This window comes from Ursus maritimus, unplaced genomic scaffold, assembly GCF_017311325.1.
Source record: "Ursus maritimus isolate PB19 unplaced genomic scaffold, ASM1731132v1 scaffold_28, whole genome shotgun sequence".
Lineage (NCBI taxonomy): Eukaryota > Metazoa > Chordata > Mammalia > Carnivora > Ursidae > Ursus > Ursus maritimus.
The window spans coordinates 6542909-6566112 of NW_024425341.1; the positions used below are offsets into that span (position 1 = coordinate 6542909).

The 23204-nt window shown below is 53.3% G+C and overlaps 1 protein-coding gene and 2 long non-coding RNA genes across 3 annotated transcripts; 1 reads left to right on the forward strand and 2 right to left on the reverse strand.

Annotated features, from left to right (window-relative positions):
- Positions 1 to 2588: 2588 nt before the first annotated feature.
- On the reverse strand, positions 2589 to 8343 carry ZNF703 (zinc finger protein 703). The gene is made up of 2 exons (XM_040643268.1): positions 6492 to 8343; positions 2589 to 5495 (listed from the first exon to the last, which is right to left on the reverse strand). Exons 1-2 carry the CDS (start codon positions 6732 to 6734, stop codon positions 3960 to 3962), a joined length of 1779 nt encoding a protein of 592 aa, XP_040499202.1. The 5' UTR covers positions 6735 to 8343; the 3' UTR covers positions 2589 to 3959.
- Positions 8344 to 10479: 2136 nt separating this feature from the next.
- Positions 10480 to 11522, forward strand: LOC121105620. Its single transcript, XR_005838224.1, has 2 exons — positions 10480 to 10710; positions 10833 to 11522. It is a non-coding gene; the product is annotated as an uncharacterized LOC121105620 (long non-coding RNA).
- A 5247-nt stretch (positions 11523 to 16769) lies between these two features.
- LOC103659115 lies at positions 16770 to 22700 on the reverse strand. Its single transcript, XR_567404.2, has 3 exons — positions 21920 to 22700; positions 19584 to 19668; positions 16770 to 17750 (listed from the first exon to the last, which is right to left on the reverse strand). It is a non-coding gene; the product is annotated as an uncharacterized LOC103659115 (long non-coding RNA).
- Positions 22701 to 23204: the final 504 nt, after the last annotated feature.

Genomic DNA, 23204 nt, shown 5'->3' on the forward strand with positions numbered 1-23204 from the left:
TATCTGAGTGAGCCTTTCCCCTCCCTCCTCTCCTCCCTTCCTCCCACTGCTGCCCCCGAGGCCACAAAAATAACCAGGCAAGAGGTGTGAAAATCTGACCTGGAGCCAGGAACGTCCAGTGTCTCAAGTTCCAGCTCCGAGCTTCCACCCTTCCTGGTGCCTTGGGAACACAGGCCCCATTTCTGGCGCCTGGGAGAGATTAAGAGGAAGAGGGGGGAGGAGGGCTAGGAAGAGAGGAGGTGGAGAAATAGAAGGTGGAGGTGATTCTGGAAGAAAAGAGTTGCTGGATGAATTAATTATGCAAATAAGCAGTTGGTGGGGAGTATTATCTCCATTAAAACAGCAACTTTGTTTAATGAGAATTTAGCTATTGAAAGTAACCAACTCCCCACCAGCTAATTAAAACAGGCACGTTTCTTAGGAACTGGCACCCATTTCTGGTGAGGAGGGCTGACATTTCAGGGTGAGAACTGGGACACTCCAGACTACCCTGCTTGCCCTTTGATGTCACAATGGTGGCTGGGGGCAACCCATTCCAACTAGGCAAACAGCATCCTTCCCAGTTTGCAAAGGCCACCAGTACATTTTCTGGGAAAACTCCATAGTCTGAGGGGTTTCTAAGCTTCGGGTGAGCCAAGCAGCTCTAGAAACATGAGTTTTGCTCCTCACAGAGTTCACTCTTGGAGACAGCGAATCTATTCCTTTCTCTATCCCAACAAGAGGTACTTAGCTAGGGAGGTCTCAAGACTGCAAACTTTAAGGAAGAGAAAAGTTTAAGTCTTCCTGCAGAGGGAGCAATTTCCAGCAGTTTTAACAGGCATTAAAAAAAAAGGTATCCGAAGGAAGGAGAAGGACTTGAGAGGAAGGGAAGATGGGAAATAATCAACAGCAAACAAAACAACAGAGAGAAAGAAAAAACAAACAAACAAACAAACAAACAAACAAAAACAAAGCAAGTCTTAGCATTTCAGGTCTTTCAAAGATTCTGGCCAATTTGAACTTTGAGAACCGGATAACGATGATTTCCCAAGAAGACCCTGAGCTGGTCCCAGGGCGACTTCTCCAGCCTTCTCCAGCCCTTCTCTCTGACCCGCCCCTTCGGCCCCCACGTGCCCAAAGACACCAGCAGCCCAGGTCCCTTCCCTTGGGACACACGTAAGTTCTCATGGTGGCCAGCACTGACATTTTCTGCAGAAGCAGCCTGAGGTTCTCTAGACTAATGAAGGAATTTTGGTCAGAAACAAAGATATAGTGGCAAAACTTCATAAAACCCTAATCTGCCCCCCCCAAACATCTAACGTTGAGGTTTTGTCAAGTCCCGAGGCCCTCCTGCGATTCTCTAACGGGGTGCGGGGTAGCCTCAAAACAACGCGGGCGGGGCGGCCAGAGAGAGCGTCCCTCCCACGCCGCCCTTCCGCACTTGACCTCGGGTCTGCCGACGTTTCAGAGGCACCAAGTCCGCGGAGCATGAACTGCAGGGTAAGTCGCAATCCTCACAGAAAAAGCCAAGCAAAACAGCAGCACAACAACCGATCCCAAAGCGGCACCGGGCCGACGCGGAGGAGAGCGGCCAGGAGGGGGCGAGGCAGCCCGCTTTGAAGTGCCCCCAACAGGTGGCCAGGCGCGTTCCAGGCGCTGGGGGCCCGCGCGTCCCAGCCGGGTGCACCCGGAGCCGGGCGGCCTTGGCGGCTGCCCGCCCCGGATGGACGTGCAGGCGGTCCGTCTCTTCTCCGGGCTGGCCGAATCCCCGCGCAGTGGGGAGGTGCCCGGCCCTGGTCCCAGCATCCCGATAACCGGCGCCCCATCCTCGCCTCCCCGAGGATGCCCAAGCCAGTGTCAGTCGTGTGAGCTCAAGACAACGGGGACCGAGAGTGGCTTCGAAGTCCCGAATGATCACCGCGCCTTCTCAGCAAAACCCAAACCGTGTCCAGAGAAGTCTCTGGACGCGCAAATGACTGGGGTCGACAACCCAGCGCTGGCCTTGGGGAGCCCCCAAGCCTTGCAAAGCACCAGTCTCAGCAGGTGCATTTACTCTTTGGTTTCAAGGTGTATAAAAGGCAGTCAAGAAGAGGAAATGATTTGCATTTCTAGTGGGAAGCGCAGAAGGCGTCGTCGGGGCCGGCGCCCGTCACTCGTCTTTCTGCCACTAGGTGGCGCCAGAGGCACGTCGACTGCATACCTGCAGGGCTCTGGGGATCGTGCTGCCAGGAGTCTGAGCCCCGAGTCCTGGTTCTTTTCTCAGCCCCTTGTACCTCAACTCTAGGCCCAGAGGAAAAACCGCATTTACACACTCCCTCCACCCTGTCCCCAGGAAATGTCAAGGACTTTGAAGGGAGCCTGGGAGCTAAATAACCAAGTGGAAAAAAAAAACCATAAAGGCAGTTTTATGTTATTTGTAATGCGTTGGCAGAAGTTTTGTGTTTTTTTCCTCCCCGCCCCCCTTCTTGAGGAAAGGCATTAAACTCGACCTTGGACGGAAATCTCAGAAGGAAACCATAAGGTATTTAAACAAGAATAAAAGAAGGACATCTGCTCAGGTGTCTGGAAGTGGGGCAGTGGGTGAGGCAAGAGAGAAACACACCACGGTGTGAATATAGCCAAGTATTCCATTTATTAACAAAATAAGTCTTACCAAGGGAGAGCTCTATTCATCCCAGACAGGCCCCACAGCCCCCGCACTGCTGCATAAGACCAGGAGGGAGGGAAGGTGTGGGAAGAAGACCCAGGGGTCAGAGACTTCAATCTCAGTCACTGAGGGAGCCCACGGAAGCCCACGGCAAACTTTGGGGGTTCTGTTGGGTCAGGCCTGGGAGGGGGTGACGGGGCTACTGTGATCCGTGTACTCCCCGACTCTCCAACTGTCCCCCAATGGAGCTATCAAGGTTGTATTGCCCTCTGATATTGCCACTGGTCTGCTTTGGAGGGATCTAGCAAGAATCACTGACCCTGCCCCTACTGCCAGGAGAGGCACCACTGCCCCAAAAATGGAGAATAAAACAGGACTATCAATGCACTTTGCAAAATATAAAGAGCAAAGTTTCACACCAACAGGGCCTTCTAGGACTTTTAATGGAATAAAATGAGCCCTAAGGGTCTTCCACCAGCAGGCAGTGTGACTACCAGGTGTTTGGGGCCATGAAAAGTCTGGAAGGTAGAAACGCTGCCAGAGGCCACTTGGGCCTCTCTCTCAGGGGGAAGCCTGCTGGTGGGGTCAGGGCTGTCAGTGCTCAGAGCAAGACAGAGGAGCAAGGCTCTAATTTTGGGGGTCAGGGTGCAGACCAAGGACCCCAGAAGAAGAGGGTTGCAGGGGAGGAATCACAGAGCAGAGTTCTGGGTCAATAGAACACAAGACCTCCTGCCACCAAGGAGGATCCCTGCACCCCCCAAACGCGTTACAAAAAATATCTCCTCTCTGTTACTTGTACAAAGGATAAAACAGAACCTCAAATGTAAGGAAACAAGAAGAAATGAAGGGGAAAGACAGGAAAAGAGAAGGGGGAAATGTAGTCTTAACGGTTAGGAAGCATGCAAGAAACTCCCCAGGAAGGGAAAACAAATAGAAGAACCCCAGAACCCCAACTCCCCATCCTCCCCTAAAACCAAACCAATCAAAAAAAAAAAAAAAAGGCAAAAGAACAAACCCTTACATCTAAGAAAAAGAAAAAAAAAAAAAGAAAGGAAGAGGGGCGGGGAACATGTAGTTATTTGTGTGATTAATATTATTATTTGGGGAACACAGACTTTTTGCATACCATTGACTCGTGTGGGCCGTTAATGCACTTATATTCCCAGCTTGTAAGCTAACATTATAGTAAATAAATACACAGTCCGGGGGGGAGGGTCTGGGCAGGGGAATCCCGGCAGGGACAAGCAGAAGTGGAGGTTGCAGCGGCGAGGCGGCGGGGGAAGGGAGGCGAAGGGGGAAGGAGAGGAGGGCTGGGTGGGGGCAAGAGCTGTAGTTACTGGTATCCCAGTGCGGAGGCTGAAGCTAGTCTCTGTCCGTACAGCGCATACGGTGAGTAGTAGGGTCCGGCTGTGGGGAGGGAGGGCACGGCCAGGCCCCCAGCTGTGGATAAGTGGCTCTTGCCATAGGGGTGGTACCGGCTTAGCCCCAAAGTGTGTGGACTCCGCAATGACAGCGACCCGGGGCTGCCCGGCGCGGTGGGCGGGGGGAGGTGCAGATGGCAGGAGGCTGCGGCCGCGGCGGCCGCGGCGGCGCTGCCCAGGCCCGAAGCCCCGGGGTAGGCGGCCAGAAGTTTCTCCGCGCCCGGTAGGGCCGTGTGAGTCCGTAGGTGGCTGAGCAGCTCCTCCGAGGTGGCGAAGCGCTTGTCACACGGCCCGCTGGCCGCCACCCAGTTGCAGCTGTGCGGCAGCGGTTCGTTCTGCAGCATGAAGCCGTAGGTGTAGAGCGGGTGGCCGGGGAGCGCGGCCTGTGCCGCGCTGGACGAGAGCGCAGCGGGCTGTAGCGGGTGCCCGGAGTACACCAGCGGGTAGCCCCCGGCCTTCAGGCTGGGCCCCGCGGGGTCGTGCGCGCTGCAAGTGGAGCAGCTGGAGCCGCCGAGGTGCGAGGCGCTGTGGTAACCTCCCAGGCAGTAGGGGTCGCGGCATAATCCCTGCAGGAAGGAGGGCGGGGAGGCTCCGGTGAGCGGGCTGGAGCTGGGGGGCTTGCCGGGTGGCAGGCCCAGGCCCCCCGACAGCTGGCCTCCCACGAGGCCAGACTTGCTAGGATCCAGGCCAGGCACAAACTGAGACGGGTAGCCGGCGTAGGCGCCCACGATGGAGCCGTGGTAGCCGATGCTGGAGGGTGGCAGCGGGAACACGGAGTGGCCCGGTTTGTAGGGGGACACCGGCGCCACGTGGCCGGCCCCCACCAGCGCCGAGGGCGGCTCGGACTTGCGTCCGGAGGCCCCGGCCTCCGCGCCACCCCCGTGTGCGCTGGGCTCCCCACCGCTGCCGCGGCTCACAGCCGCAGCCTCCGGGCTGGGCTTGGGCTCCTGGTCTTTCTTGTCCAGCTCCCCGCCGCCGCCGCCCCCGCCGCCGTTCTTGCAGTCAGAGTGGTGCGGGGAGCCGCCCCGGGAGCCACCAGGCGAGGACGACGACGACGACGCAGAGACCGGCGCTCCATGCGGGGGAAAGGGCGTGCAGGCGGCGCTGGGGACCCTGAAGCCCGCCTTGTCTCCCGGGGACAGGGAGGATGAGGAAGAGGTGGAGGACACGGAGGAGGAACCGCTGTCTTTGCGGGAGTCGCCGCCGCCGGAGCCCTTGGAGTAGGGCTTGAAGCTGGACTTGTCCTCGGCAGGGGAGTCCCCCAGCTGCTTGAGGGCCGCAGACGCGGAGGCGGCGCCCGTGGCGGAGCGGCCAGGGTCCTTCTCCGCTCCCAGCCCGTTGGCCGCCGCCGCTACCGAGTTGAGCTTGGACGAGGGCGGCGGGTCCGGCTTGCCGATCTGCGAGCAAGTCTGGGCCAGCAGCGCCAATGGACTCTTCTTGGCGTCCAGCTGTGGGAGACAGCGGCAAGGGAAGGGGGTGAGACCACCAAACCGACGGAGCAAGCGGGGTGTCTGGGGAGCTGGGTGGGCGCGGAGAGCCCCGGCGGCGGCGCGACGGGACGGGAAGGCCTGGGGGAGAGGGTCTGAGAGCACGGGCCGGGCGGGGCGGTGCGGCAGGGTGGAACTGCGCTCGCAAATTCCACTGGGTCCCAGAGTGCGGCACAGGCCCGGGGAAATGGGGCAGTGGAAGTGGTCCACCAGAGGGAGGCCTCCGCGGGAGCAGGTGACTGGTCGGGAGTAGGGGCTGGGGGAGGGGCTGTGACTGGCCCCCTACCCTCTAATCTCCTCCTCCCCTGTGCCCAGGAGAAAACTTATTCCTTCAGTTTAGGGAACTTCGCTTGGGACGGGTTTCTGGCGGTGGCGCCTCGAGGTAGGAGCCGGGAGAAGAGCATTCTAAAGCTAGGGCTACCGTTGGCGCTCTCCTAGTAGCCCCTCCTTCCCGGGGAGGGCACCCAGGGAAGTGGGAGGAAGAAAGACCTGGGATCGGGAGTGCCGGGGCGTAGCGCGCTCTAACCGGATGGGACAGAGGCGGAGAGGGACGGGGGCGATCCGGCTTCAAAGAGACCAAACCGGTGTATGTGTGCATGTGTGTGTGTTGGGGGGGGGGAATCAGTAAAGGCCCAGGAGAGATCATCTCTAGCCTGTAAACTGGGTGCCAGAGGAAAAGTAAAGGACCCAGTGGAGACTCCAAGAGCAAACCCAATCCAAGAGAAAACACGTAGCTCCGAAAGGCGAGTGTGGAAAGGGAAACATTCCAAGGAGAAGCCTGGGGAGACCCCGGTGGACTCCGATCCCTGTTCCCTCGGTCCCTCCTCAGGCCGTCCGCCGGCGTGGCCGGACCTGGGCGTCGCATCGAGCCCTGGGGCGCAGGGAGTAGGGCCGTGGGCCCGGCAGTGGTGGGCGGAATGGGGCCGGCGCTGGGCGGGCAGCGACCAGGAGACTGACCTCAATGGGGCTGACGGGAGTGGAGGACAGCGGCTGCAGGTACTCCGGGTGCAGGAGGTGACCGGTGTGAGCGCTCAGCATCTTCAGGACCCTGATGGGGAGCCGGTTCGCCTGGCGCAGGGGGTCCGCCGGGGGCAAGAGGGACACCGCCGCCGGCACCGCCGGCCTCTTCCCGCCGCCGCCGCTGCCGCTGCCGCTGCTTTCGGGTGTCCTTGGGTTAGATCCAGCGGGCGAATCGCTCATTTGGAGGAGGCAGCGCCACTGGGGGGGGCGGGGAGGGAGGGGGAGCACCGGGGAGGCGAGCTCCCGGGGCGGGTGGGCTCGCTCCGCAGCGTCGAGCGCGGTGCAGCAGTCGCTGCGCCTCCACCCCTCCTCCACCGACGCCGCCGCAGCCGCCGCCGCCGCCGCCGCCGCTAGCCCCGGCGAGCAACACAAAAACCTTCGCCTACTCCGAGCCGCACGTCAAATAGCCGCGATCGGCAGCCACACTTCAAAGGGATCGCCGCGCCCGCCCAATCGCAGCTCTCGCCGGGACCCCGGGGCGGGGAGAGCGGCGGGCGGAGGCCGGCGCCGCCGGTGGGAGGGGAGAACCTTAAAGGGGCCTCGCCCGAGCGCCGCCGCCGCCTGGGCCTTCACCACCCGCTGTACTGCTCCCCTCCCCCCAGCCGGACCGCCCTGGCTCCGGGGTCCCATAGAGGACGAGACTTCTCCTGGACCGTGGCCTCCGCGCCCTATCCTCCGCTGGCTTTCCTGTCTCTCTCCCCTCTCCCTTACACCGCTGGGGGTGGTGCTGGCCGGGTCGGTCACCCGCCAGCCGAGGGTGTCTGGGGTGGGGCGGATTGGGGTGGGGTGGGGGGGTAGGGGCGCAAGGCGCTGGCTCCTCCGCAGCTTAGTCCCAGCCTCTCCCGGAGGCCGCCTGGGGGCGGGCCACGCCTCTAGAGCGCCAGCTTAGCTCCCGCCGTGCTCCGGCTCTGCTCCGGCTCTGCTCCGGCTCAGCTCTGGCTCTGCTCCGGTCCAGCTCTCTTTCCCTAATTGGCTTCTCCCTGGTGTGCTCACTTGGAAGCGCCCGAGCCCTGGAGGCGTCCACGGCTCTCGGGAGGCGGCGTCGCCGCTCCAACTACTTTGAGCCTGTCCTGTCCGAAGCCTGCAAGTTTGAGGGCTCCCTTCCGGGGTGAGATGGTCGCGACGAAGCGAAGTGTCCTAGGCTGTGCCCACCGCGCCTGGCGCTCACTGCCCGCACACTGATTTATAGGTTCGGTCTTGGGTGTGTTTCAGATTTCTTACAGTGTCTGTTTAGAGGCGCACAATTCCCTCACTGCAGCGCGCCTGGCTGCTATTTTTTTTTTTGGGGGGGGCCCAGGATCACTGGAGGGGTCAGTATCCCAGAGGAGGGGGCGGGAATCTCTTTACGTGCTGCACGTCGATACAGACTCCAGAGTTGCGCCTTCCCATTCCCATCTTTTCTTCTCGTGGGGGAAAATGCACTGGCTTTTCCCAGGGAAATTTTGGAATAAAAACTTTTTGTTAAAAATAACAATACCCTCCTCCTCCCTCCCCCCGCGTTTTAGATTAAGTGTGTATTGCCAACATCGCGCTTGGCAAAGATTTTACATAGTCATAAGTTCTGACATTCGAGTTCCCGGTTGGCGGATCATCGGAAGGTGAAGCTGATCCTTTGTGCGCCGGCCTCTAGGGAGACCACTTTCCCGTGCTCTCAGCGGCCAGTGGAGGCGCGCTGGTGTCACTGGCTCCCTTGGAGTACCACTTTCCCAGACCCAATCCATCACACTGATTGTCAGGCCTGTCACTCGGGGCATATTGCTCCGGGACTACCCGTCCCTGACTCTGCCGCGTTGATCTGCGCCTTGAAACAACATGAGAACCCAAGATGGGGATAGGTGATTTCAAAGGGGTTCTTCAAACGGAAAGGAATAACCATCACGGAAATAACAAATAGCAATCCCGTACCTTTATCATGCTCAGTAAAGGAGACAGCAGGCACCACTCCCAGGCCATATCAATCATACACTAAACTAAACGTACTCCCTGCATCCCTGCTGTTTTTTGGGCAGTATGCATAGACCTCTTAGAAATTACACAGGCTCTTCCTACCCTAGTTTTAATCCTGTAAAGTCAGGTTGAAACCAATGCTAAGGGATGCCCTGGCTGCGAGGTGTCTTCCATGTTGCAGCAACAGAGGTACAGGAAGGGGGGTGATCCAATCTATGTGCGGGTCTCTATACCTCGCCCCCCCCCCCACATGCCAGCCTCTGTGCTTTCTGACTTCACTGCCACTGCCAGCACCACATTTAAAAGTGGTGTTGCAGGGCTGCTGCAACCTACAAGGCTATCTGGCCTTGGGGAAATTGCTACCCACCGAAAACAGAAGAAAGCCTTACAGACTGGAAGAGGGTGGGCCTCTATGGGCACCCTTGAGAAAGGACGAGCGGGGAAGAGAGGAGACCCAGGAGGCAGAGAGAGATGAAAGACTCCTTCTTGATTATTGTAACCAGCCCAGCTGTGAGACCCAGCCAAAAAATCCTTCCAGGACCCAAGCAGATGTGTGTTAGGGATGATTAATGGGAAATCAGTTGGGAGCAAAGGGGAGGGGAGAGAGAAGAGAAATTTGGAAGGAAAAGAGGGGTAGGAGGCAGCAGAGAGGAGAGAGGGGAGAATAGAGGATGACAGAATATTTAGAGGAAAAGAGAAGAAAAAGGTAGTGAATGATGGAAAGGAAAGGGAGGGGGGTGAGAATCAAATGGGCAGGCCCCAGGTGGAAGGTGAGCTATGTGCCCGGGTAGTATAATACATTGTCCTTAAACACACATAGGCACAAAGCCACACCCATGTTCTTTGCTCACAGCAGCGATCACCGATAGGAACAGTGCATGCCTGACAGCACTGAGGCCAGACCAGGCCTGTTTCCCCTCTCCTGGACAGCGCTAGCAAGGAAATGGGGACACCTTTCCTTGCGGGGTGCTGGTGAGAGCAGCAGGGCTCCTCTGGCTGAATCCACCCAATTGCCCTAGGAGAGAGAGAAAATGGGATACCACCCTTAGCCAGGCCAGAGGCCTAATTAAAACACGACTAGACGATGATTACAATCAGTATTTGACGTTCACTTAGCTGAAGCGCTAACCTATAGGGTCCTAACCGGGGCCCCAGGGGCCTACAGCAAGGGCAGTGTTCAAAGGAATGGCTTGCCACCTGGGAGAGAATAAGGCTCAGTATTCAGTTGGGCCATATTTATTGCAGGTCAGCTGCGGGCAGAGCACGGCGCTATAGGGGTGAGGCTGGAAAGCCCACGTAAGACGTTGTACAGGACATACGGCCCACATCCTGGCTTTGCAGAGAGCGGTAGATGTATGGTTAAGGGGCCTCCCTCTCTCCAGGACCTGCTCAGATTGCCCTGGGAGTGAGCAGCGCCATTAAGATAGGACGGGCTGAAGGCTGCTGGAGGATGGCCCATGCCATTCCGCATGTCAGGCCCTCCATAAGCCTTAGGTACTGTTCTCCCCATGTCCAGCTGAAGAAGACAGTGAGGCTGGAGAGGTTAGTCCCTTGCCCAAAGTCACTTGACTGGTGAGTGGCGGAGTGGTCGCTTGGAGTCAGGTCTTCTCAGAGCCAGGCCTTTGAACCATGCGCGTGGTGGGCCTGGGCATGTCAACCTCTCTTCCCTTTTCCCCAGGTGTGAAATATAACAGTGGCCTCCTCAGAGTCAGGAGGCCAGAAGCAGACAACGTGTGTACACATGTCCAGCCCTTGGCACAAGGTGAGGCCCAGGTAAATGGTGGCTGTGATATATGCCTCTGTGGGACGGGCGCTCTGGAGAGCAGAGACTCTCAGCACCGGGGACCGCCCACCCACAAGACCCACGCTGTCCCAGAATTCGACCAGAAATGAGGGCAGCGCCCCACCGCCCCCAGCCTCCAGTCGAAATGTGTCTTTTTAAAAAAATGCCCCCCAGCCCCCAAGCCATCAAGAAAATCCTTTAGGAAATTCTGAATATTTATAGATTTTTTTTCACTACTTCAATTTACATAAAATTCACCACCCAGGAGAAAATGCCTGAGTCAGGCTGAGAGCTAGAGGGCGTGGATTTGTGTGGGGTTAATGTGGAGTTTTCAGTCCTCGAAGAGGCAGAATTGCCTGAGTGATCGCCTCGCTCTGCGTAATGCTCAAACCCTAATGGCAACAACATGAAATAATATCTCACTGGGTAACTATTTATTTATTTATTTATTTATTTATTTATTTATTTTTTTTACAAGCTGTAAGAACTCTGAAAAGTCGGCCTCATAGATAACTTGGTTTTCCTCCCTGGCGCTTAATATCTTTCAGCGGCTGGCAATTACTGCCTTGGCCAGGAGCCCTGATTTCGAACACTGCGCTCAGGGCCCTCCGAGACACTTCCTCCGTCTGCCCTATCCCCAGCTTCAGACACAGCCTGGGGCAGGAGAGGGTCTGAGGGGCAGGAACAGCCAGCTTCACGGGGAGCCTGCGCCAGGAGCTCCCCCCTCTGCGCTCTCACGGTCCGCACTGTGTCCTGTAATTACACTTATCACTCGGTATCTGCCCTCGTTTGTTTGCTTGCCCATTCTCCCATCGGACTGTGACTGCTTCTGAACTGTCCGCTGCCTCCGTATTCTTACTGCCTGGTAATAGCGTCCCAGTAGCCAGCACCGAGAGCCAAGCACTGTCGCAAGCACTTTGCCCACAGTAATCTCATCTAATCCTTACAGAAGCTCGAAGAGGTGGGTCCTCTCTTACCCCATTTCACGGCGGAGGAGGACGTGGGGTTTAAGTCACTGGCCCCGAGTCCCAGCTCTGGAGACGTGGGGCTGAATGTGAATCTAGGCCGGCTGAGTGTCATAAGTGAATGTTTGTTGCCGAATGAACGAGAATTTTACCCGTAGAGTGCTGTTTGTTTAAATCTCCCCTCACTGGATTCCCACAAAGATTCGGGGTGGATAACTTGGTGTTTCTCAAAATGTCAACAATATAAACATGTGAAAAGTGTCTTTTCCCAAATCTGTGTTTTTGAGTTCATCATTCCACCCCTCCCCACCCCCCAACAATTTTCTGAGTTATTTTGGGCAGGTGTTTTCATCCCTTTGGAGCGATGAACAACGAGACACTGAGAATTTTATGGGGGAGCCTAAAGTCACACAGTGAATCGCTGGCAGAGCCCCGGAGAAGAGGCCCCCTGGTTCTCCTATCAGGGTCCTTTGCGGTGTAGTGGGGAGGTAGCTCCTTTTGATAAAAGAAAGAGGAATTAACTACTTTTCCTCCCCCTAGAATTTCCTTTGGAGATGTGGTGGGAAGGAATGGACAAAAGGAAATGTAGGCTGGAGCTTATCTTCAAGCCCTGGTGTTTGATCCCGGTCCTTGAGCAGGGTGCTTTGAAGAAGTGGTTTCATTTATATCCTATCAGCCCCCAGGGAGATAGGCAGGGCCTGCCTGGGAGAGCAGTGGGCGTAGGTGTGCTTTTGAAGCTCTTCTCCCTTCCTCTGCCCCGCCCCGTATGCCCCATACATCAACCTCAGCCCTGGGCATTCACCCTTGACTACCTTGTTCCTTTGGGCCTTCAAATTTCTTAGGGATTCCTCTCAAATCGCAGATAGTGCTGGGAGGAATCCTATTTTAATAGTCAGCCAATGCCTCCGTTATGATTAGCAGACAGTGAGCGTGTCACCCAGGGTGATAATGACATTTACTGAGCACTTACTGCGTGCCAGACGCTGCTCTGAGCTCCTTGCATGTGCTAACTCATTTAGGTGGGCCCCTATGATGCCTGTGTGATAGGCGAGGCACTGAGGCCCAGAGCTGCGAAGTAACTTGTCCAAGGTACACAGCTAGAACGTGGTAGAACCAGGATTCAAACCCAAGTAGTTGTTTTCTAGCCAATTACTGCATGCAGGACAGAGGGAGAAGGAGGCCCCTAGCAGGGAGAAACTGAAAACAAATGACTTGAATTGTTTTCCGGAGCGCTGGTCTTCTCAGTCAGGATTTCCCTTCCAGCCCTAGGAAGGACAAGATGGCGGAGAGGAAATGGAGACAGAGAAGGAAGTGAGGGGAACACGCATTTAATTAATTAAACTGGATTGAATTAATTCATTCAAGGACTGTTTATTGACCACTTGGTAGGCACAGGCCTGAGGTGATCCCAAGGTGCGTAAGGACCAGAGCAAGCCAGCAGGCACATTCCACGGCTGCTGAAAGGCAGGGCAGCCCTTTCTTTTGAAGGGAAGGATCTGTGTGCTTCTTTTGCAGATTAAAAAAAAAAAAGTCAGGAGGGCTGAAGTTTAATCCTGCTTAGTACCCCGTAGTTTAGTTACCCACTGTTCTTGAGTGCATTTACTCAAAGTTAAATTCAGATCCACTAACATTTACTGAGTACCCTGTCGGTGCCAGTATAAACCAACCTAGGTATGTTCAGGCCAGAGGAGAGCCAAGGCCCCCGAAAGGGAAGCAGGGAACGTGTCTGCCCACACATGCTGCCCCTATGTGCTAAGCTTCCACCAGCTGGAACCAATGGGCACCCCAGGCCCTCCAGAAGATATCACTTCATACGTGGCAGACTGTGAGAATGATGTTTCTCTGATCCCCACCTCTGGCGGGTAAGCCTTTAAACTTGCCAAAAGCATGCACCTCTCTGGGCTGGGCCCGCCACGGCCTGGGATGTGCTGCTTCAGACTCATTTCAACGGAGACAATTAGAGAGAAAGGGGAGAGCGGCTCAGGCAGTGGCTCAATTATCACTGGTTGTATTTGATGAAACCGAATTCCAAGATGTCAGAACAATTTCAAGGAGTGTTTGTTTCGGTGGCCCTCTGCCAGCCTCTGCTCAGAGAAGGAAACCAAGAGGCTGGGTCCCCACCGAGCCCCTGGCCAGAAGTATCCAACTTGGTCCATTCGGAGTGGGGATTTACATAATGAACTGCCTCTGAATGTGATTTAAATTACTTTTTATTTTATTGAAAAGTGCATTTATTTATTTATGATGAAGTGCATTCCCATGGCGCCAAATTCCAAAGCTATGAGAACGTACAGTGAAAATACGTCCCTCTTGCCAGCTTGTTTGTCTCCCCAGTGCATCAACGCTATGAGTTGATGGCCCATCTTGCCAGAGATCTTTTGTATATATATTAGCAAATACATGTATATTCTTTTCTTCTATAATTCACAAATGGCGACATATTAAAAAAATTGCTCTGCATTTGCTTTTTAAAAAAAAACAATATATTTTGGTGGTTGCCTCATATCTTTTTATTTTTTTAGCTTCCTGGCGTTGTTACACAGATGTGTCACAGTTTATGTGACTGGTCCCCTCCTGGTGGACATTCGGATGCTTTCTAGTCTTGCTGCCGCTGTGATTTGCCAGATACATGTATATGGGTATATATAGAATGGTGATCATTTTCCACGTGTGCTTATAGAACTATAGGGTGATATTCCTAGGAGTAGAATCGTTGGGGCAAAAACGACATCTGCTCAAAACAAACTCCCTTTGAGAAGGTTGGGAGGAGAGACTTGGGGTGAATTAGAAGTTCAGGCAAGGAAACATGGGGGACACCTCCAGGACCTTCTGGTCACATTCTTTTGGAGAACCTGAAAGGCCCATTTCCATCTTTAGTTTAAAAAAAAAAAGCATTCTTGGGGCGCCTGGGTGGCACAGCGGTTAAGCGTCTGCCTTCGGCTCAGGGCGTGATCCTGGCGTTGTGGGATCGAGCCCCACATCAGGCTCCTCTGCTATGAGCCTGCTTCTTCCTCTCCCACTCCCCCTGCTTGTGTTCCCTCTCTCCCTGGCTGTCTCTATCTCTGTTGAATAAATAAATGAAATCTTTAAAAAAAAAAAAAAAAGCATGCTTCTCATGACCCTGACATCTCCTCTTCCCACCTTCTCCCTCATTTAGTAAGAGAAAAAGGAGGAGAAGAATATTCAAGTCTGGCCTAAAAGAATCCAAGATATTGGCAAATGCATATTTTAACACAGCCAACTTTCCAATTAGTGAGCCCCCATAAGACTCTGTATCATCTAGATCTTTCTTGTTTATGCTCCCTGAAAGGCAAAGGTTTGTGTCAAAGACAATGCATAAGATGGTTTTGGTAGCGTCAGTCAAGGTTCATCTCCAGACCCAACCACGAATTTTCGGAAGGAGGCCTGTGCAGGATTGCTGCATCAAATCCTGAGATCAGCAATTACTGTTGGTAATTTTCATTTTCTTTTTTCTTTTTGAAGAGGTATTACCTGCAAAATTCAGACGTACGCAAGGGCATGCATGTATGATTTCCCAACAAGAGTTGCAGCTTTTCGTGGCCAAGACTCACGGCAGGAGCGCTACTCTGGTCCCCTCACATCCCGTCCTAGGCCTGGGCCTCAGAGTCAAAGCTCACTTTTCCTTAGTAACCTTGACCCTGGAGCAACGGGAAGAACCATCGGACCAGGCAGAGTGTTGATAAGCTCTTGGAATTGGGATACATTTACATTCCAGGAGGTCTAAAGTAAAATTCGAACATCTTGAAGAACTTTCCTCAGGCATCCCGAGGCAGCTCTCGCCTGTCTCCAGGGCCTGTCATTGATAAGTTCAACACAACCACTTTCTGCCAGGCTGTCTTCGTTTTTCTCATTAATTTCCTTAAATAAAGAAATCAATGAGCAAATGACTGAACAAAAAAAACCCCAAACAACCCAAACAGCCACAGCCAGAAGAACTACATTTCAAAACCATGAGTAGACACAGTCTGCTTTTCCTCTCGTTTATTCCTGTCCTGCGGCAGGCCTCAAGGGGCTCTCTGAGGTCCCTCCCCTCTCTCCAAGCTGGGTGAATTTTTCACCACTGCAGTCAAAATGCATGATGACAATCTTATTTGTGACAGGAGACATGTTTTAAAACAGTTGTTTTAAAACAACTGACAGAGTTGCAAGATGGAAAACGACAAGAAAGTGCGATTTTTTTTTTTTTTGGAGGGGGTGGGGGGGGATAGGATGCTGGCAAAGGAGAATAGGATTTTCCTTATTAAAAGTTGCAATTCATCCTTTATCTCTGGAGCAAGTTAGGAAAAGCCTCGAGGAAGCAAACTGGGGTAGGGACATGGCATAATGACAGGACTCGGAGGCCTGGACAATTGGGCTTGCTGGGGCTTGCTCTTGACCTGCTTCTCTTTGGGTTTTCAAAAGACACAGTGCTAAATGCAAGTGTGCAGGCAGTGTGGGGGCCAGGACAGAGCTGAGCTCTGCTCCCCAGCCCCACCTCTCCCTGTGTGACGTCTCTAGTCAACTCAACAGGTGTCTGTGAGGCCCCAAGATCCCCGCCCTGGACACGATGCCCCGCAGTCCAGGCAGAGAACGCAAGTTGGACACCCTCAGAATGGCGAGAGAACAGTATGGGCTGTTGTACAGATGGCTTTTTCCCTGTGGGTTTAGGGAAGAGAAATAAAATGTTCTTTCTTGCCTGTGTTTTACGAGAAATCTCTTTCCCACATACAGCCAACTCAGGAAACTGTGATCTCCTTCTTATGGCTGTTCCTCCCTACAAGTCTGGAGGGAGAATCACAGAAGCTGAGACCTTACCAGGGTTGACTCTGACCCTACAGGAGAGGAGAAACAGAGCAAAAATGAAGAGCAGAGAAGGGGAAGTAGGGAAAAGTTCATTCTAACTTGGACAAGAAAGAAGCTACTGTCCTCACTCTAAGAGTGAAAGTCTCTGGAGCTGGTGACAGGGCCCAGGGCATAGAAAGGAATTGAAATACTCCTGGCTCATCTTTTTAGAAAGCTTTTTGTTTGTTTGTTTTTGTTTTTGTTTGGGGCCTACGTGTCATGGGAAGCAGCTAACTGCTGAAGGATCCTTGACTCTTTCTTCCCTTGATTTTTGGACGTGATCATGTTGACATGAGATCCACTGGATTAATTCAGCCAGCCTGTCTCTTTTCAGACTGCAGTGATACAGCCCAGGTCTGCAGGGTCTGCACCCAGGAGCCTGCTTATTCCCAGTGGCAGGGCTGGGCTCCCCCTGACCCTTCAGCTCAGACCTGGGCAGGACGCATAGTTAAAAAACACTGACCGCTTCTTCCTTGGGGACACGGATGCAGACCTTCTTAGAACGCACCCACCACCTCAACCACGGTGCCAGCAAAGCAGGAGATTGGTTTCTTAAACCCCAATGTGTTTTGCCAAATCAGAGAGTATTAATACCCCTTCCTCCCCCACTCCGCATGAATTGGATTACTTAAAGCATCTTTTCAGAGACGTCAGCAGTTTAATAGAGGCAATAAGTCAGGGCTGCCCTTGTGTTTTATTTTTCTGCCAGTATTTAGTTAATTAAAGAATGCAAATTAAAACACCTTAATTTATATAATATCAATATTAACGCCTTAAAACATTTGGCATAACTGCTCCAGCACATCCCTTACGTAAACTCTTCAGAGCGGTGCTAATAAAAATGAAAAAAGGTTGTAAATCAAATTTAATTTATTCATCTTCTGTTTGGTACAAAAGCATATGCCAAACTCAAGTTATTTATGAGCGCGTCATCATAATAGGCATTTTTGTTGGTTGCAAATGACAAAAAAGGTTTTTCCTACGGAGGTGTGTTTTAATTGTCTCTAGGTGCAGCTGTTTTCTGGGCTCTGATCTCGAAGATTTATAATTTTACACCCCTACCTTCAGAAAAAAAATACATTTAGCTATCGAAAAGCGTAACGAGCCTAAAAACATGGCGACATCCGCTCACAAAGGCACCTGCAACCATCCATACGTAGATAGACGTACACACCATCCACCCTATGGAGTATGGATCTTCAGGTGAGATAAAAGGTTGGTGATTTATATCCGATTTCTTAAATATTCCATTAAGAGGATTATCTCACAGGAGGCTTAGGTACAGACAGCGTCGGAAGGGATTTGGGGCGCAGCTGCTTTCTTGGAAGCCCTGGAGATGAACGACATGTATGTGAATGGACCGCTGAACAACCATTTTCGACTTTCCCCGCCTTTGTTGATATATTCCTTCTTTGTCTGGTGGATCCGAGCATAGAATACATTTTATTCAGGCTTGGAGGAAGAACAGTAGGCTCCATTCAGGGGTACTGAGGGATGGCGTGTTCCCCCTGCTTCCCGTGGCAAAGCTCCCTGTGCAGTCGTCCTTCTCAAACTGCCTTGCTCACCCAGCTTTCGGCTCAGCTCTGCTCAAACAGCTCTCAGGGCATGTGGGAGAGTTGAGAGAAGTTTCGGAAAAGGCCTCTCCACCCTGATCCCATCCTGAAAAACCCGAGCAAATTCACAAATATGACTCTCTAGCCGGCCCGTGGCCTCCCGGCTTGGGAAGCAAAACCCCAGTACAATACCAGGCCCTGTTCTATCCCTTATCTTCTATTATCTTTTCATGTGAGTATTATGAGCTGGGCAGAAGAGGGCGAATACTGGGGTTCCTCCTGCGGGGAAATGGTAGGCTGAAGTGGCAAGTGGCATCTTTCTGTGACCATGACACCTGTGAACCCTGGGCTGCCACGAGGGTTGTGGGGAGACCACAAAACCCCGAACAAAATACATCTTAGGGGTTCCCTTTCTGATGTTGAAAACAGCGACACACCTTTTACGTTGCTGTGTTTGCAGCTAATGGGGTGCTCTCCCTTGCCTTAGACTCACTGCAATAGTGAGCTAGAAACTTCCACTCTTTCAAGTACATGCTTCTTTTTTTGGGGGGGGGGTTGTGCCAAGGAAAGCCAGAGAAGGTCCTAGAAAAGTTCCCTGCCTCCAGTCCCTGTAACTTCCCAAGCTCCTCTACCTTTCCACTCTGTAACGTCTCAGTGGGTTATGGGAGAAAACAGAGTCTGGTGTGACAGATCGCCAGCTCGAGGCGGCCTGCTGAGCTGGGCACTGTGTCAGGACCCCGAGCATCAGAACGGCTCTGGGGCAGCATGGGGGCAGTGCCGTGGGCAGTCCCTCGGGGGGTCCGCGTACACATCCCCACGTGTGATCGTGGCCATATTCGCTCTCACTTTTTCTTGCTCTGTGTCATCTTTAAAAGCTAATTTTGACCTTTATTGATGCCCCTCCTACCTCCATAAAAGATCTGAGGTCGCTTTCAATTCAGATCGCAGATACAGTAGAACCTGAAGCCATTAGCAGAAAAGTAACAAGATCAGAGCCAAGTACAAAGGAGGAGGGGGAGGAAGAAGCAGAGTTATTATACCAGAGGGGGAAGAAATTTAGATTAAGGAAAGCTAATGCAATTGAGAACAAAACCCAGCTCCTAACTCCTGGTAGCGGAGCGTGGTGGGCGACTGCCAGCTATTGTAATAACTGTAGATTATTGCACCTCAAAGGCAGGTTTTAAATGCCTGCGGAGCATTTCCCCGGCCCGTGAGCTTGGTCAAGCTCCTTCAGCTCTCCGAAGAAATCTCTGTTTCCCCATCTGTAAAGTGAGGATTAACTCACTCCTCATGGGGCTTTTGTGAGAACGCATTTCAACAATGGCAGTGGCTTTCACTTAGCTACTCTTGTAAGTGTTTTTATTTTAACTTAATTTTCCTTATTTGAGAGAAAGAGAGAGAGAGAGCATGAGCAAGGAGGAGAGGCAGAGGGAGAAGCAGACTCCCCGCTAAACAGGGAGCCCCGGGGGGCCGGTGTGGGGCTCTTGATCCCAGGACCCTGAGATCCTGACCAGAGCAGAAGGCAGCCGCTTAACCGACTGAGCCCCCCAGGCACCCCTCTAAGGGTCTTATGTAGACGCTCAAAACATTTTTAAACATCTCTGTCGTTGATATAAAGCATGGTGTCACAGATTGTCTCTTCTTTCCTTGTTGCATCTAAAATCCCGGTGCACCGTGGACTAGATATGTTATTAACCCATTCAGCCCTCACAATAACTTTACGAGGCAGATGCTCTTTTTGTCCCATTTTACAGATGAGGAAACGGAGGCACAGAACATTTAAATGACTTCTCTGAAGGCTGTGTGGCTGGGAACGTGATCCCAGGCTTTCTGACTTCACCCCAACACTATACTGCTTTTCGACAACTGTTTCGGCAACATGCGTTTCAATGAAATTTCAGCGGTGGGCACCAGGGATATAAGATGAACAGATGCGTACTTGCCCTAGAGGACTGGACTCCCGTGAGGACTCTGACATGTAAACAGACCACATCTTGAGGTATTCAGCGTGCATCAGTGGAAATCTGTCCCAGGCATAGAAGCAGAGAAGGGAGAGATGATTAGTTCCTCTGAAGCCTCTGTCCTAGGGCTCAGCTCTGCAGTAGCAACTACCCCTCCAGCAGGTCAGGAGAAACTCGTGTTTTCTTGGCTTCGAGATGATAGGCAATGGACAACTTCAGTGAATGGGTTTGAATAGTGGAGAACAAAATGCACGGGGCCTCGCCTATGGCCATGTCACGTATGGACACTGGAGGAAAGCTGGGGGCAGCAGATCTTAGGGGGGCATCACACTCTCAGGAAGGCTTGGAAGTGGCTTTTGGGACAGAGACCAAGGGAGACGTTTGGCCTCCCAAAGCTAGGCTGGAGGCTCTGTCCTTGGACACCCAGACCAGGTAGGTGGAGGTCCGGTGGGGGGGAGCCCTGAAAAGAGAAACCAAGGGAGGGAAACAAGAATTAATCACCTGTTTGGAGTAAGAAAAAGCAGCTTCAAAAGGAATGGGACAGTTGTCTCTGGGATGCAGTGAGGTGCGGTGAAGGAAGGAGCTGACTTCGAGGGAGGATATGAGAATGTGAGCCGTGATTTTGCCTCTTGGAAGCACATTATCCTTTGAGTCTCAATTTTATCATCCGTCTAAATGGGCATAAGGACTACACACTTATTACCTCACACAGTTATAGGGCCAATTAAGATAATATATGTGAAAGTGTGTTCCGAACTAAACGATGTAGGCAAATGTGTTATTATTGTTGTCTTTCTGGCCAGGGGCTTGCTCTCTCGTTTCCTTCCTTGCTCTATGAGCTGGGACATGTCACTACAGGGGAAAAAGGGAAAAAGAGGCTTGACTTAGAACTTGAAGCTGCTGCTGCAAGGGGTCTCACTGACCCCCCCCCCCCAAGTGAGGAAGCTTGGAAGCCCTACCCTTACAGTTCAGGGACTCTGCCCCCTGGGTGGGGGTGGGTCCTAGCCTTCACTGGACCCCAGCCCAGCAGCAGCAGGTGAGCTGACAGCACGGGGAGAGCTTTGGACATGTCTCCTTCCCCGCCCAAGTCAAGTTCAGCAGCCAGGAAGTCAGAACTTAACAACACAAAGCAAACAAAACCAAAACAAATCCATTCTGACAGAACTTCCCTGAGAAAGGACATTTCCTAATATTTCGAGCAGAATAAAGCCTATATTATGAAAGCCTCTTCTGGACCAAAGGAGAACGGGCTGGAAGCCCCGCTGGCCCTTAGTCACGGAGGTCTGTGGCCCCTGCCCGTTCCCTGGAGGCCTGGCCTCCCAGGCCAAGGGTGCCCCGCTCTGAAGGCCCGACAGGGGCACGGTGGCTGTCCGGGGACGGGAGGGCACCGGTGTTCACAGGCCCCTCCACGGACCGCAGGCGCCGACTCCACCTTTTCTGGCCTTTCCCCGAGAGGGAGAAGGAAGGAGGAAGTGGGAGGAGAGAAGGGAGGGGGAGGAGGAGGCGGGGAGGGCCGAGCCGAGCGCGCGTTCGGGGAGACAGAGGAAGTGAGGCGCGGCAGGAGGAGGTGGGAGCCGGCCCGCCCGGCGAGGGGCGGGGAGAGCGGGGTGGCCACCCTTCGCTCCCGGCCCTCGCCCTCCCGCGAGCCGCACGGCCCGCCGAGCCGGGCCTGCCCCCTTGGCAGCAGACAAAAGGCCATTTCTGAGTTACACCGAAAATGTGCTACTTTGCCAGGGGGCCGGGCCCGGGCGGCCGGGCCCGATCGTGGGCCGAGCGGAGCGTCGGCGGAGGGGGGCTGTCAGTCACCGGGAGCCCTCGGTGAAAGGGGCCCCTTGTCAACTTCCCCTGCCTTTGAAGTGACTGGGATGGAGGTGCTCAATTAAAAGCCCATCAGTCTGTAAGTAAATCAACGCCTATCAGGCTTGTCACATCAAACAAACGATTATTACCCCAGCCCGCCCACCCCATTAATCTGGCTGTTCCCTCTTGACGGCTCAGGGTCAGGGCCCCGTAAATCCTGTACTGGATCGCCGCCACCTGGATCGGGATGAAAGCGGCGGCGCGGCCCCGCGGCGCGCTCAGGCATCTCCCCGCGGCCCCGCGAGCGCAGGCTAGGCTGGGCGCCCCGGCACCCGGGCCCGGCCGGAGAAGAGGTCTGTGGCGGGACGGACGCGCGAAGAGTTCGAGCCGCCGAATGACCGAAGGAGCCACGGTGCGCAGCAGTGGGGACAGAGAGCCCGAGACGACACACCAGGATAGAAGTCACTGGAAGAAGAGGCCCGAAAGGGTTGAGACAGGTGCCATAAAAACTCACCCAAATTGTTAAGAACCAATGGACGCCTCTAGAAGACAGGAGGGGTTCTGGATGGCACTTCTCAGACACTGGGTTCTGAGTCTCAGAGTCAGAGAGTGAGCTGTTTCCTCAGCAGCCCCCAAATGTCACTTAGCCAAGTGAAAGGTAGTAGGGAGGGCGCAGAAGCTCAGGGCTTTGCTAAGCGATGCCCTGGATCGGGCCTCACAATACATGCTGGTCAGAACTTGGTCTTCTGCAACAGAAGGATGTGAACGCACGAACTGGAGCGGGTGTCAGGTTCTGATCACCCTCCTGAGCGAGTGGCTAAGAAACACTTTGTTCCAGCGCATTTCTTCTAGGCTCTGTGGGTGGTGTTGTGGATTCTTTCTGCTCTGAGATCAAACTCTGGCTCTCCCCACTCTGCAGACCAGAAAGAAAGGCGGGGTAGGGAGAAGAGATGAGACAGCTGTATTTTGGGCTGGAAGGAGGAGCTGGGTAGGAGGTGAAGGGCAGGGGAGGAGTCAGGAAGAAGGTCGAGTTTCCAGCGGAGGAAAACAAGGCCTGCTTTTTAAGGGAAGGAAAGAACAGTCTTTCCTCAAATGGCTGTTTCCAGAGCTGCCCCAAGGCATAGCTCACTCTAACTGGTGATGTTTCATATTTAAGACGGCCATCGCAGGCTTTCCCGGTTGACAGAATAACACAGCAAAGAAATCAAGAGATGAAGTGGAGCAGACAAAACTGAAGAAGAGAACTTCTTCCCCCGACCCTGTCATGGACCTTGAAGCGCCAGTCTAGGTGACTTCTTACTAGGCAAAGAAAGAAAATTCTAAACGAACACCATACGCAAAAATCAACAAAATGGATTAAAGACTTGAATGTTAAGACCTGAAACCTTAAAACTCCTAGAAGAAAACATAGGGAGTAAGCTCCATTACCTGGATTTTTTTTTTTAATTCGACACCAAAAGCAAAGGTAATAAAAACTAAAAGAAGCAACTAAAAAGGTTCTGCACAGCAAAGGGAAACCACCAGTGGAATGAAAGGGCACCCCACTGAATGGGAGAAAATATTTGCAAATCATATTTCTGATAAGAGGTTAATATCCAAAATGTATAAAGAATTCAGACAGCTCTATTGCACCACCCCCAAACAAACCAAACCAAACCAAACCAAACCAAACCAAACCAAACCAAACCAACAACAATGAACAACCCCAAACTATCCAATTAAAAAATCGGCAGAGGAACTGAATAGATATTTTTCCAAAGAAGACAAACAAATGGCCAACGGGTACATGAAAAGATGCT